A 14,749-nucleotide genomic window follows, 5' to 3' on the forward strand; every position below is an offset into this window, starting at 1 on the left:
TCCCTCTCCCCTCTTTGCCATCTTCCATACGCCAGCAAGAGTCTTCAATAAAGGTAAAAGTGAAGTTAAATGTTCGTTTACCCATTTCATTAGTTCTTTATATTTATTTCTCATTGTTTTCTGTATGTAAAGCTATAGTTATTCCCTATAAAATGTTTGTTTTTTTTTTTTAATATTTTTCGGTGTCTGGAACAGATTAATTGGGTTTACATTATTTCTTATGGGAAATATTGCTTCAGTTTTTGTCGAATTCTGTTTTCATCAGACTTTCTGGAATGAATTAATGACGAAAACGGAGGTTCCACTGTACTTCCCACCTCCAGGACTCAAGTCCAGCCTGCTGGGGTCTCTGAATCCCTTCATAAATGTTACCTTGCTCACACTCCAACAGCACATCAAGTCCTAAAAACCACTTGTCTCCACTCCTATCTAACACGCTCACATATGCTTGCTGGAAGTCCCACACACAACCTCCTTAACTCCCTCCCTCCAACCTTTCCTAGGCCGACCCCTACCCCACCTTCCTTCCACTACAGATTTATATGCTCTCCAAGTCATTTTATTTTGTTCCAGCCTTTCTAAATGTCCAAACTACCTCAATAACCTCTCCTCAGTTCTCTGGATAGTACTTTTAGTAACCCCACACCACCTAATTTCCAAACTACGGATTCTTTACATTATACAGTGGACCCTCGACCAACGATGTTAATCCGTTCCTGAGAGTTCATCGTTAGTCGAGTTAATTTTCCCCATAAGAAATAATGGAAATCAAATTAATCCGTTCCTGACACCCCAAAGTATTGAAAAAAAAAAAATTACCACATGAAATATTAATTTTAATACACACAAACTGAAGAAGGCATGTACAATTACATGACACTTACCTTTATTGAAGATCTGGTGATGATTGATGGGATGGGAGGAGGGGAGTGTGTGGATGGTGTTAGTGTTTAGAAGGGGAGTCTCCTTCCATTAGGACTTGAGGTGTCAAATCCTTTTCCGGGGTTACTTCCCTTCTTCTTTTAATGCCACTAGGACCAGCTTGAGAGTCACTGGACCTCTGTCACACAACATATCTGTCCATAGAGCTCTGTACCTCCCGTTCCGTTAAGATTTGTCTAAAATGGGCCATAACATTGTCATTGTAATAGTCACCAGCATGGCTTGCAATAGCTGTGTTAGGGTGGTTTTCATCCATGAAGGTTTGCAGTTCAACCCACTTTGCACACATTTCCTTAATCTTTGAAGTAGGCACAATGGATTCTACAGCTGGCATAGGCATCTCAGGGTTAGCCCCAAATCCTTCAAAATCTTTCTTAATTTCCATACTAATTCTCACTCTTTTTATCACAGGGTTGGCACTAGAAGCTTTCTTGGGGCCCATGGTGACTTATTTTGCAGGTGCAATCACTAAAAACGCTGTGATAATATGAAATGTTCCAATTGTATGTTTGGATGCGACTGCGGTGGCTCCCTGGCTTGTAAACACTGGCACCCATGGGACAAGTGAGGCGCACTCAGGCCACATGTGGACGCGTCTCGAACAGAACGAATCGCGTTGGTCGAGTTTTTTAGTGCTAGTTGAGTCAAAATTTTTGCGTTAAAATGTATCGCTAGTTGGGTTTAACGTTATACGATACCATCGTTGGTCGAGGGTCCACTGTATTCATACCACACATTGCCCTCAGATGTGACATCTTCACTGCCTCGAGCCTTCTCCTTGTTGCAACATTCACCACCCATGCTTCACTCTTTTCTTCCATGGATAATGTTCTTTGTCTCCACAGACTCGTCAGTGCACCACTCCCCTTTTCACCTCATTAATTCTATGATTCACCTCATCTTTTGTAGACACATCTGCTGACACATCCACTCCCATATATGTATCTGAATACAGTGGACCCCCGGTTAACGATATTTTTTCATTCCAGAAGTATGTTCAGGTGCCAGTACTGACCGAATTTGTTCCCATAAGGAATATTGTGAAGTAGATTAGTCCATTTCAAACCCCCAAACATACACATACAAACTCTCTTACATAAATACACTTACATAATTGGTCGCATAGGGAGGTGATCGTTAAGCGGGGGTCCACTGTATATTCACCTCCTCCATACTCCGTCCCTCCAGTCTGATATCCAATCTTTCATTACCTAAATTTTTTGTTTTCCTCAACACCTTACTCTTTTCTATATTCACTTTTAATTTCCTTCTTTTATACACCCTACCTAACTCGTCCACCAACCTCTGCAACTTCTCTTAAGAATCTCCCAAAAGCACAGTGACATCAGCAAAGAGCTACTGTAACAACTCCCACTTTGTGTTAGATTCTTTATCTTTTAATTAAACCCCATCCCAAGAGTAAAGAAGTTTTCATTTCATTTATGGATTTGGAAAAGGCAGATGATAAGGTCGATAGGGGAGCAGTGGAGCAGATGTTGCAAGTGTATTTAATAGGTAGTAGGTTACTGATTGTTGTTAACAGTTTTTATGGGGATAGTGAGGCTCAGGTTAGAGTATGTAAGAGAGAGGGAGAATATTTTCCAGTAAAAGTACGGCTTAGACAGAGGTGCATGATAACACCATGGTTGTTTAATATATTTATAGATTGAGTTAATAAATAAATAAGTATACAAGGTATGATATAGCACATAATGAAGTAGTTTGTTAGATTATGTATTGGTGGATAAAAGGTTGATGGGTAGGCCTCAGGATGTACATGTTTATAGAGGGGCAACTGATATATCGGATCATTATTTAGTTATAGCTACAGTTAGAGTAAGAGGTAAACAGGACAAAAGGAAAATGGCAACAACAAGTAAGAGAGAGGTGAAAGTGTATAAGCTAAGGGAGGAGGAAGTTTGGGTGAGATATAAGCAACTGTGGGCAGAAAGGTGGGCTAGTACATGCATGAGTAGTGGGGGGGTTGAAGAGGGTTGGAATAGTTTTAAAATAGCAGTATTAGAATGTGGGGCAGAAGTTTGTGGTTATAGGAGGGTGGGTGCAGGAGAAAAGAGGAGTGATTGGTGGAATGATGAAGTAAAGGGTGTGATAAAAGAGGAAAAGGTAGCTTATGAGAGGTTTTTACAAAGCAGAAGTGTTATAAGAAGAGTAGAGTATATGGAGAGTAAAAGAAAGGTGAAGAGAGTGCAAAAGGAGAGCAGTTGATAGAGTGGGAGAGGCACTGTTAAGAAATTTTGATGAAAATAAGAAAAAGTTTTGGAGTGAGATAAACAAGTTAAGAAAGCCTAGGGAACGAATGGATTTGTCATTTAAAAACAGAGTAGGGGAGTTAGTAGATGGGGAGATGGAGGTATTGGGTAGATGGCGGGAATATTTTGAAGAACTTAAATGTCGATAAAGAAAGGGAGGTGGTAATTTCATGCACTGGCCAGGGAGGTATACCATCTTTTAGGAGTGAAGAAGAACAGGATGCGAGTGTGGGGGAGGTGCATGAGGCATTATGAAGAACGAAAGGGGGTAAAGCAGCTGGAACTGATGGGATCATGACAGAATTGTTAAAAGCAGGGGGGGACATAGTGTTGGAATGGTTGGTATTTTTGTTTAATAAATGTATAGAAAGGGGTTTAGTTATAGGTAATACATATTTTAAGAAAAAGAGGATAAATAAGTATACAAGATATGATGTAGGGCAAAATGACAGTAGTTTGTTGGATTATGTATTGGTAGATAAAAGACTGTTGAGTAGACTTCAGGATGTACATGTTTATAGAGGGGCCACAGATATATCAGATCACTTTTTAGTTGTAGCTACACTGAGAGTAAAAGGTAGATGGGATACAAGGAGAATAGAAGCATCAGGGAAGAGAGAGGTGAAGGTTTATAAACTAAAAGAGGAGGCAGTTAGGGTAAGATATAAACAGCTATTGGAGGATAGATGGGCTAACGAGAGCATAGGCAATGGGGTCGAAGAGGTATGGGGTAGGTTTAAAAATGTAATGTTAGAGTGTTCAGCAAAAGTTTGTGGTTACAGGAAAGTGGGTGCGAGAGGGAAGAGGAGCGATTGGTGGAATGATTATGTAAAGAGAGTAGTAAGGGAGAAAAAGTTAGCATATGAGAAGTTTTTACAAAGTAGAAGTGATGCAAGGAGGGAAGAGTATATGGAGAAAAAGAGAGAGGTTAAGAGAGTGGTGAAGCAATGTAAAAAGAGAGCAAATGAGAGAGTGGGTGAGATGTTATCAACAAATTTTGTTGAAAATAAGAAAAAGTTTTGGAGTGAGATTAACAAGTTAAGGAAGCCTAGAGAACAAATGGATTTTGTCAGTTAAAAATAGGAGAGGAGAGTTATTAAATGGAGAGTTAGAGGTATTGGGAAGATGGAGGGAATATTTTGAGGAATTGTTAAATGTTGATGTAGATTGGGAAGCTATGATTTTGTGCATAGGGCAAGGAGGAATAACATCTTGTAGGAGTGAGGAAGAGCCAGTTGTGAGTGTGGGGGAAGTTCGTGAGGCAGTAGGTAAAATGAAAGGGGGTAAGGCATCCGGGATTGATGGGATAAAGATAGAAGTGTTAAAAGCAGGTGGGGATATAGTTTTGGAGTGGTTGGTGCAATTATTTAATAAATGTATGGAAGAGGGAAGGTACCTAGGGATTGGCAGAGAGCATGCATAGTTCCTTTGTATAAAGGCAAAGGGGACAAAAGAGAGTGCAAAAATTATAGGGGGATAAGTCTGTTGAGTATACCTGGTAAAGTGTATGGTAGAGTTATTATTGAAAGAATTAAGAGTGAGATGGAGAATAGGATAGCAGATGAACAATGAGGCTTTAGGAAAGGTAGGGGGTGTGTGGACCAGGTGTTTACAGTGAAACATATAAGTGAACAGTATTTAGATAAGGCTAAAGAGGTCTTTGTGGCATTTATGGATTTGGAAAAGGCGTATGACAGGGTGGATAGGGGGGCAATGTGGCAGATGTTGCAGGTGTATGGTATAGGAGGTAGGTTCCTGAAACCAGTGAAGAGCTTTTACGAGGATAGTGAGGCTCAAGTTAGAGTATGTAGGAAAGAGGGAAATTATTTCCCAGTAAAAGTAGGCCTTAGACAAGGATGTGTGATGTCACCGTGATTGTTTAATATATTTATAGATGGGGTTGTAAGAGAAGTAAATGCGAGGGTCTTGGCAAGAGGCGTGGAGTTAAAAGATAAAGAATCACACATAAAGTGGGAGTTGTCACAGTTGTTCTTTGCTGATGACACTGTGCTCTTGGGAGATTCTGAAGAGAAGTTGCAGAGATTGGTGGATGAATTTGGTAGGGTATGCAAAAGAAGAAAATTAAAAGTGAATACAGGAAAGAGTAAGGTTATGAGGATAACAAAAAGATTAGGTGATGAAAGATTGGATATCAGATTGGAAGGAGAGAGTATGGAAGAGGTGAATGTATTCAGATATTTGGGAGTGGACGTGTCAGCAGATGGGTCTATGAAAGATGAGGTGAATCATAGAATTGATGAGGGGAAAAGGGTGAGTGGTGCACTTAGGAGTCTGTGGAGACAAAGAACTTTGTCCTTGGAGGCAAAGAGGGGAATGTATGAGAGTATAGTTTTACCAACGCTCTTATATGGGTGTGAATGTTGCAGCGAGGAGAAGGCTGGAGGCAGTGTAGATGTCATGTCTGAGGGCAATGTGTGGTGTGAATATAATGCAGAGAATTCGTAGTTTGGAAGTTAGGAGGAGGTGCGGGATTACCAAAACTGTTGTCCAGAGGGCTGAGGAAGGGTTGTTGAGGTGGTTCGGACATGTAGAGAGAATGGAGTGAAACAGAATGACTTCAAGAGTGTATCAGTCTGTAGTGGAAGGAAGGCGGGGTAGGGGTCGGCCTAGGAAAGGTTGGAGGGAGGGGGTAAAGGAGGCTTTGTGTGCGAGGGGCTTGGACTTCCAGCAGGCATGCGTGAGCGTGTTTGATAGGAGAGAATGGAGACAAATGGTTTTTAATACTTGACGTGCTGTTGGAGTGTGAGCAAAGTAACATTTATGAAGGGGTTCAGGGAAACCGGCAGGCCGGACTTGAGTCCTGGAGATGGGAAGTACAGTGCCTGCACTATGAAGGAGGGGTGTTAATGTTGCAGTTTAAAAACTGTAGTATAAAGCACCCTTCTGGCAAGACAGTGATGGAGTGAATGATGGTGAAAGTTTTTCTTTTTCGGGCCACCCTGCCTTGGTGGGAATCGGCCAGTGTGATAATAAAAAAAAAATAATAATAAAAAAATGTATGAAAGAGGGGAAGGTACCTTGGGATTGACAGAGAGCATGTATAGTTCCTTTATATAAAGGGAAGGGGGACAAAAGAGATTGTAAAAATTACATGGGAATAAGTTTACTGAGAAAACCAGGAAAAGTGTATGGTATTGTTATTATTGAAAGAATTAGAGGTAAGACAGAGAGTAGGATTGCGGATGAACAAGGAGGTTTTAGAGTGGGTAGGGGATGTGTAGATCAAGTGTTTACATTAAACCATATATGTGAACAGTAGATAAAAATAGGGAAGTTTTCATTACATTCATGGATTTAGAAAAGGCATAGACTGGATAGAGGAGCAATGTGGGAGATGTTGCAAATTTCTAGGTGTTCTCCTTGACTGTAGTCTTAAATTTCAGTCCCATACCCATCACATAGCCAAGAAAATTTCTAAATCAGTAGGAATCCTTTCTAAGATACGATACTATGTACCACAAACGACTCTCCTTGCCCACTCTCTAATATATCCTTACCTCACCTATGGTATTTGTGCCTGGGGCTCAACCACAGCCATCCACCCTAGACCCTTAATCATCCAACAAAAAGCTGCTGTGCGGGTGATAACCAGCTCCTGTGCTAGACAGCACAACCCACCACTTTTCAAAAGACTCAGCTTGCTAAATATACAAGACATACACTCTTTTTTATTGTGCCTACTACATATACAGAACATAAAACTCCACTGTAAACCACCCTCCCCTGAAACTACTCCTCGACAGTTACAACAGAATGCACAGGCACAATACAAGGCATAAAGCACTTTTCAACATCCTTCGAGTCAGACTCTCACTATGCAAGAACACTATGCACATAAAAGGCCTGAAGATCTGGAACTCGCTACCGAAACAGGTCAAGGATCCCCTGACAGCTTATAAATTTAGGACTTTGCTAAAAAATCATCTTTCTTTTTTCTTTTAACACAGCGGCCGTATCCCACCGAGGCGGGGTGGCCCAAAAAGAAAAACGAAAGTTTCTCCTTTTACATTTAGTAATATATACAGGAGAAGGGGTTACTAGCCCCTTGCTCCTGTCATTTTAGTCGCCTCTTACAACACGCATGGCTTACGGAGGAAGAATTCTGTTCCACTTCTCCATGGAGGTAAGAGGAAATAAACAAGAACAAGAACTAGTAAGAAAATGGAAGAAAACCCAGCGGGGTGTGTATATATATGTTTGTACATGTATGTATAGTGTGACCTAAGTGTAAGTAGAAGTAGCAAGACGTACCTGAAACCTTGCGTATTTGTGAGACAGAAAAAATGGACACCAGCAATCCTACCATCATGTAAAACAGTTATAGGCTTTCGTTTTACACTCACTTGGCAGGACGGTAGTACCTCCCTGGGCGGTTGCTGTCTACCAACCTACTACCTAGGAAAAAAATCGTCTTATCTCACAATATTAACCAAATCAACGAAAGATCTGCTAACTAGTTTTATTATGTGACCTCTAGGCTCTTAATTCTGCCAATCCATAAAATCATCTTTTCTCAATATAAACCAAATCTGCCATAACATCTGCTAATTAGTCTTATCATTGTACTAAGTTTAAATAAGATTGTACTAAGTTCAAATAAGATTGTAAAACAGCTAACCACTATTCTTTGTTTAGTTTTAAGTATAGTTACTATGTACTGTTATGTTATCTAGTTTTAATTAGTTACTATGTATTAGGATTAGTTTGCCCGAAATGCCTCAGCATGATAGTGGCTATCTTTGTATTTAGCAAATCAAAATTGTAATTACACATTGTAACCTTTACAAAGAAATAATTATTATTATTATTATTATTATTATTATTATTATTATTATTATATGGAATAGGTAGTAAGTTACTAAATGCTGTGAAGAGTTTTTATGAGGATAGTGAGGCTCAGGTTAGGTTGTGTAGAAGAGAAGGGGATTACTTCCCAGTACAAGTAGGTCTTAGACAGGGATGTGTAATGTCACCATGGTTGTTTAATATATTTGTAGATGGGGTTGTAAAAGAAGTAAATGCTAGGGTGTTGGGGAGAGGGGTGGGATTAAATTATGGGGAATCAAATACAAAATGGGAGTTGACGCAGTTACGTTTTGATGATGATACTCTGCTTATGGGAGATTCTTAAGAAAAGTTGCAAAGGTTAGTGGACGAGTTTGGGAGTGTGTGTAAAGGTAGAAAGTTGAAAGTGAACATAGAAAAGAGTAAGGTGATGAGGGTAACAAATGATTTAGATAAAGAAAAATTGGTTATCAAATTGGAGAGGAGGAGTATGGAAGAAGTGAAAGTTTTCAGATATTTGGAAGGTGACATGTCAGTGGAAGGATTTGTGAAGGATGAGGTTAACCATAGAATTGATGGAGAAAAAAAGGTGAGTGGCGCATTGAGGTATATGTGGAGACCAAAAAAGTTATCTATGGAGGCAAAGAAGGGTATGTCTGGAAGTAAAGTGGTACCAACACTCTTATATGGGTGTGAAGCTTGGGTTGTAAATGCTGCAGCAAGGAAGCAGTTGGAGGTGGTAGAGATGTCCTGTGGAGTTAAAAGTATTAATCAGAGGGCTGAAGAGGGGTTGTTGAAGTGGTTTCATCATTTAGAGAGAATGGATCAAAGTAGAATGACATGGAAAGCATATAAATCTGTAGGGGAAGGAAGGAGGGGTAGGGGTCGTCCTCGAAAAGGTTGGAGGGTCTTAGACTTCCAGCAAGCGTGCGTGAGCATGTTAGATACAAGTGAATGGAGGCAAATGGTATTTGGGACCTGACGAGCTGTTTGAGTGTGAGCAGGGTAATATTTAGTGAAGGGATTCAGGGAAACCGGTTATTTTTATATAACCAGACTTGAGTACTGGAAATGGGAAGGGGAGTGTCTGCACTTCAAAGGAGGAGTTTTGGGATATTGGCAGTTAGGTGGGATATGTTGTATATCTTTATACGTATATGCTTCTAAACTGTTGTATACTGAGCACCTCTGCGAAAACAGTGATTATGTATGAGTGAGGTGAAAGCGTTGAATGAAGATGAAAGTATTTTCTTTTTGGGGATTTTCTTTCTTTTTGAGTCACCCTGCCTCAGTGGGAGACAGCTGACTTGTTAAAAAAAAAAAAGATGGAGTTGTAAGAGAAGTGAATGCAGGGGGTGTTGGGAGCGGTGTGGGATTAGAAGATAAAGAATCTGATACAAAGCAAGACTCGTCACAGTTGCAAAGGTAGGTGGATGAATTTGGTAGGATATTCAAAAGAAGGAAAGTAAAAGTGAACATAGGAAAGAGCAAGGTGAAGAGAGTAACAAAAAATTTAATTAATGAAAGACTGGATATCGGATTGGACAGAGGGAGTATGGAGGAAGTGAATATATTCAGAGATTTGGGAGTGGACTTGTCAGAAGATGGGCATATGAAAAATAAGGTGAACCATATAATTGACAAGGGGGGAAAAAGGTGAGTGGTGCATTGAGGCATCTGTGGAGACAATGTTATCCATGGAAGCAAAGAATAGAAATGTATGAAAGTATAGTGGGTTATGAATGTTGCAGCAAGGAGGAGGCTGGAGGCATTGGAGATGTATCTTGAGGGCAATGTCTGGTGGTAATATGCAAAGCATTTGTAGCTTGGAGATCAGAAGGAAGTGCAGAGTTACTAAACGTATTATCGAGAGGGCTAAGAGGGAGGGGTTGTTGAGGTGGTTCGGACATTTAGAGAGAACGAAACAAAATGGGATGACTTGGAGGGTGTATAAAACTGTAGTGGAGGGAAGGCAGGATAGGGGTCATCCTAGGAAAGGTTGGAGGGAACGGGTAAAGGAGGTTTTGTGTGCAAAGGGCTTAGACATCCAGCAAGCGTGTGTGAGCATGTTTGATAGGAGTGGAGGCAAGTGGTTTTTATGACTTTACGTGCTGTTAATGTGAAGAGATTCAGGAAAACTGGTTAGCCAGACTTGAGTCCAGGAAGTACAGTGCCGAGGTCCCCTCAATTTGCTCTTCCTGCTGGCCCTCCGAATTTCCTCTTCAGGCCTATCTCCACCCCTCTTTCAGAGGGGTGGAGATATTTGCAGTTTTGTTTTGTAGTATTGGCACCCATCTTGCAAGACAGTGAAAGTGAGTGATGTTGAAAGGGTTTCTTCTTTTTCAGGTTCCCCTGCCTTGGTGGGAGATGGCCAGTGTTAAATTTTTTTTTTTTTTTTTTTTTAATTTCAAAGGTGAAATTGTCCTTACTGAGTATTATTTTTCTTTTAGGAACCTGTTCCAGTGCGAATGGGGGATATAATGGAGGTGCACTTTTGGCGGTGTGCCACCAAGAAGAATGTATGGTATGAATGGTGCGTCACTTCCCCACAGATAATATCCATTCACAACCCTAATGGTCGAGCATATACAATAGGGTTATAACAGAGGAAGTCCATAGGGGACTTCTATTTCATGTTACGTCAATGGATGTTGGTCAGGTTTGGTGTAAAGAAACCTGTTGCTTAAAATTCAGTCATTGGCAATGATGATAACAAAATTATAATGCATAAAAATGGCCTGAAGAAAGTCCGAGAATTATTGTTCCTATAATTTTCCAGTTATTCCATTCAAAATCTCGTCTGCCTTTCAAGAGCTTGTGAAAAAATAAAGGGTCCAAAATTCTTGAGGTTGCATATGTAACCCCTTATAATTGTTGACAATAACACATACTGTACTTGTCTTGTAAATGTACTCAAGAGGTACACTGAAGGTAACTGAAGGTAAGCACTTCAACACTATTTTTGTATTGTCATTTGGCACACCCAGAACCTGCTGCCATTAATCATCATTTGGTCTGCCAATTATTGGTGCACTTAATGTAAAAAGTTATTGTGTATACACATTATTGGTGCTTTTGTAAACAAACAGTTGTTGTATGCAAATTAATAGTGCAACTATAATAGTGCCATAGTTGTATACAAATTATTGGTTCACTTATAAAAGGGCTATTGTGTGTATACAAATTATTGGTATACTAACTGTTAAAAAGCCATTGTATACATAGTATTAGTGCATTTATGAGAAAGCTAGTGTGTGTACAAATTGGTATACTTGTAAAAAAAAAAAATTAGTGTATTCAGATTATTGGTACACTTGTAAAATGCTATTTTGTATATAAAATATTGGTACACTTGTAAAATGTGTACATAACTTAAGAATCAAGAGAGTTAGATGAAAATATAATTAGCAAATTATGTATTAGGAAGTGTTCTGCATATAAAGTAATAGTGAACCAAGTGCAGTGATATTTGGGTCTCTCCAATGTTGTGCTGGGGTCTTCTGTACATCTGTATGCTGATTCTAGTTCATAGCATGTATTGAACATTCAGACTAGTAGAAAAACAAGTTCTTCTTGTTGGAAAAGAAGACATAGATAATAGAGATAAATACTCTGTGGCTTTTATTTTATTGTTAAACTGGTTAAATAATATCCTGTGGTGTGCACTAGTTAATATCACAATGGTTGATGACACTTCTATATTGTGAAAGTGTGACTCTGCAGTTCAGTCCCTTTAATGCCTTCGTGGATATGGATGAACTTCGTAATTCTCTTGAGTACAGTGTGACAGTTACAGATCAGATTCAGATTGCTTCTTACTTCTTTGCATAATGGTTCATGGGTATGCTGTGAAAAAGATTATGCTTACATTTTTTCTTCCTGGCAACTATTAACTTTAATGAAGAAGTAATGCAAAATTAATTTATCTCAGGCATCCTAACTTCATGCCATATTTTAGACTAAAAAAAAGTGAGTAAAAATGAGGTACAAATATTGTCTCAGTTTCATTATGCCATGCTATATTATGTATTGAATATTAATATTAGTACATCATGTCTTAGACATATTATATTATTGAATTAAAACCATTTCATTACACAAGCTGCACTCATGCATTCATAAATAATTTGTTACTAAGAAATAAATTTATCTTTTATAAACTTAGCTGTGCTAAATTTTGTTGAGGGTTTTAGCACTGTCCTGCTTTGCAATAATTTTTTTGATAGCAAATTGTAGCCTCAATATCAATTTTTTATTCTAAATTGAAAGTTAAGAATTATTTTACTGTTTGATGAATGAAATGATAGATTACCTTGTAACCTGGTATTGCTTGTGTATACTTTACAAAAAAAAAAAAAGTTCGGAAGCCTCTTGCATAAATGTACAAATCCACCAACATTATATTTTGAGACCGATCTTAAATATAAGCTCAACACTTACTTTGCTATCAATTGTTATTATTTATCCTTAATTTAAGTCCATTTTATTATTGTTTTTTCAGCCATTTCTATATAAATTAGGCTTAGTATAGCTAAATTACAAGTGGGGAAGATTGTTTAACCCTGATATATGGAATGCAAGATATCTTTATCCCTGATACAGTAGGGCCCCACTTATATGGCAGGTTAGGTTCCAGGCTATCGCTGGAAAGCGGACATTGCCAGAAAGCAGAACGCCATTTTTTTTCACTTATAAATGCCAGAAAAAAAATTTTGAGTGAGTTAAGCAAGTTAAGAAAGCCTGGGGAATGAATGGATTTGTTAGTTAAAAACAGTAGGGGAGTTAGTAGATGGAGAGATGGAGGTATTGCGTAGATGGCGAGAATATTTTGAGGAACTTTTAAATGTCGACAAAGAAAGGGAGGCGGTAATTTCATGCACTGGCCAGGGAGGTATACCATCTTTTAGGAGTGAAGAAGAGCAGGATGTGAGTGTGGGGGAGGTGCGTGAACCATTACGTAGAATGAAGGGGTAAAGCAGCTGGAACTGACGGGATCATGACAGAAATGTTAAAAGCAGGGGGATATATAGTGTTGGAGTGGTTGGTATTTTTGTTTAATAAATGTATGAAAGAGGGGAAGGTACCTAGGGATTGGCAGAGAGCATGTATAGTCCCTTTATATAAAGGGAAGGGGGACAAAAGAGATTGTAAAAATTATAGAGGAATAAGTTTACTGAGTACAACAGGAAAAGTATACATTAGGGTTATTATTGAAAGAATTAGAGGTAAGACACAATGTAGAATTGCGGATGAGCAAGGAGGTTTCAGAGTGGGTAGAGGATGTGTAGATCAAGTGTTTACATTGAAGCATATATGTGAACAGTATTTAGATAAAGGTAGGGAAGTTTTTATTGCATTTATGGATTTAGAAAAGGCATATGATAAAGTGGATAGGGGAGCAATGTGGCAGATGTTTCAAGTATATGGAATAGGTGGTAAGTTACTAAATGCTGTAAAGAGTTTTTATGAGGATAGTGAGGCTCAGGTTAGGGTGTGTAGAAGAGAGGGAGACTACTTCCTGGTAAAAGTAGGTCTTAGACAGGGATGTGTAATGTCACCATGGTTGTTTAATATATTTATGGATGGGGTTGTAAAAGAAGTAAATGGTAGGCTATTCGGGAGAGAGGTGAAATTAAATTATGGGGAATTAAATACAAAATGGGAAGTGATAGTTACTTTTTTTGATGATACTGTGCTTATGGGAGATTCTAAAGAAAAATTGCAAAGGTTAGTGGACGAATTTGGAAGCGTGTGTAAAGGTAGAAAGTTTAAAGTGAACATAGATAAGAGTAAGGTGATGAGGGTATCAAATTATTTAGATAAAGAAAAATTGGATATCAAATTGGGGAGGAGGAGTATGGAAAAAGTGAATGTTTTCAGATATTTGGGAGTTGACGGGCAGTGCTGTATAGCCCTTGTGGCTTAGCGCTTCTTTTTGATTATAATAATAATGGGAGTTGACATGTCAGCAGATGGATTTATGAAGGATGAGGTGAGTCATAGAATTGATGAAGGAAAAAAGGTGAGTGGTACATTGAGGTATATGTGGAAGCAAAAAATGTTGTCTATGGAGGCAAAGAAGGGAATGTATGAAAGTATAGTATTACCAACACACTTATATGGTGTGAAGCTTGGGTTGTAAATGCTGCAGTGAGGAGGCAGTGGAGATGTCCTGTCTAAGGGCAATGTGTGGTGTAAATATGCGGAAAATTCGGTGTGGAAATTAGGAGAAGGTGTGGAGTTAATAAAAGTATTAGTCAGAGGGCTGAAGAGGGGTTGTTTGGTCATTTAGAGAGAATGGATCAAAGTAGAATGACATGGAGGGCGTATAAATCTGTAGGGGAAGGAAGGCGGGGTAGGGGTTGCCCTTGAAAAGGTTGGAGGGAGGGGGTAAAGGAGGTGTTGTGGGAGAGGGGCTTGGACTTCCAGCAAGCGTGCGTGAGCGTGTTAGATAGGAGTGAATGGAGACAAATGGTATTTGGGACCTGACAAGCTGTTGGAGTGTGAGCAGGGTAATATTTAGTGAAGGGATTCGGGGAAACTGGTTATTTTATATAGCCGGACTTGAGTCCTGGAAATGGAAAGTACAATGCCTGCACTTTGAAGGAGGGGTTTGGGATATTGGCAGTTTGGAGGGATATGTTGTGTATCTTTATACGTACATACTTCTAAACTGTTGTATTCTGAGCACCTTTGCAAAAACAGTGATTAAGTGTGAGCGAGGTGAAAGT

At 39.1% G+C, this 14,749-nt stretch overlaps 1 protein-coding gene across 3 annotated transcripts in view; it reads left to right on the forward strand.

Moving 5' to 3' along the window:
• The window catches only part of csul (protein arginine N-methyltransferase 5), a 160,928-nt gene extending 148,463 nt beyond the window's left edge, over window positions 1-12,465 (forward strand). For all 3 annotated transcript variants that reach the window (XM_070084649.1, XM_070084651.1, XM_070084650.1), the window contains one exon: window positions 10,469-12,465. In XM_070084649.1, the coding sequence (XP_069940750.1) occupies window positions 10,469-10,621 (153 nt within the window). In that variant the 3' untranslated portion in view covers window positions 10,622-12,465. The remainder of the gene's footprint in view (window positions 1-10,468) is intronic.
• The last annotated feature ends 2,284 nt before the right edge of the window (window positions 12,466-14,749 follow it).

Source organism: Cherax quadricarinatus, chromosome 13 (assembly GCF_038502225.1).
Source record: "Cherax quadricarinatus isolate ZL_2023a chromosome 13, ASM3850222v1, whole genome shotgun sequence".
Classification (NCBI taxonomy): domain Eukaryota; kingdom Metazoa; phylum Arthropoda; class Malacostraca; order Decapoda; family Parastacidae; genus Cherax; species Cherax quadricarinatus.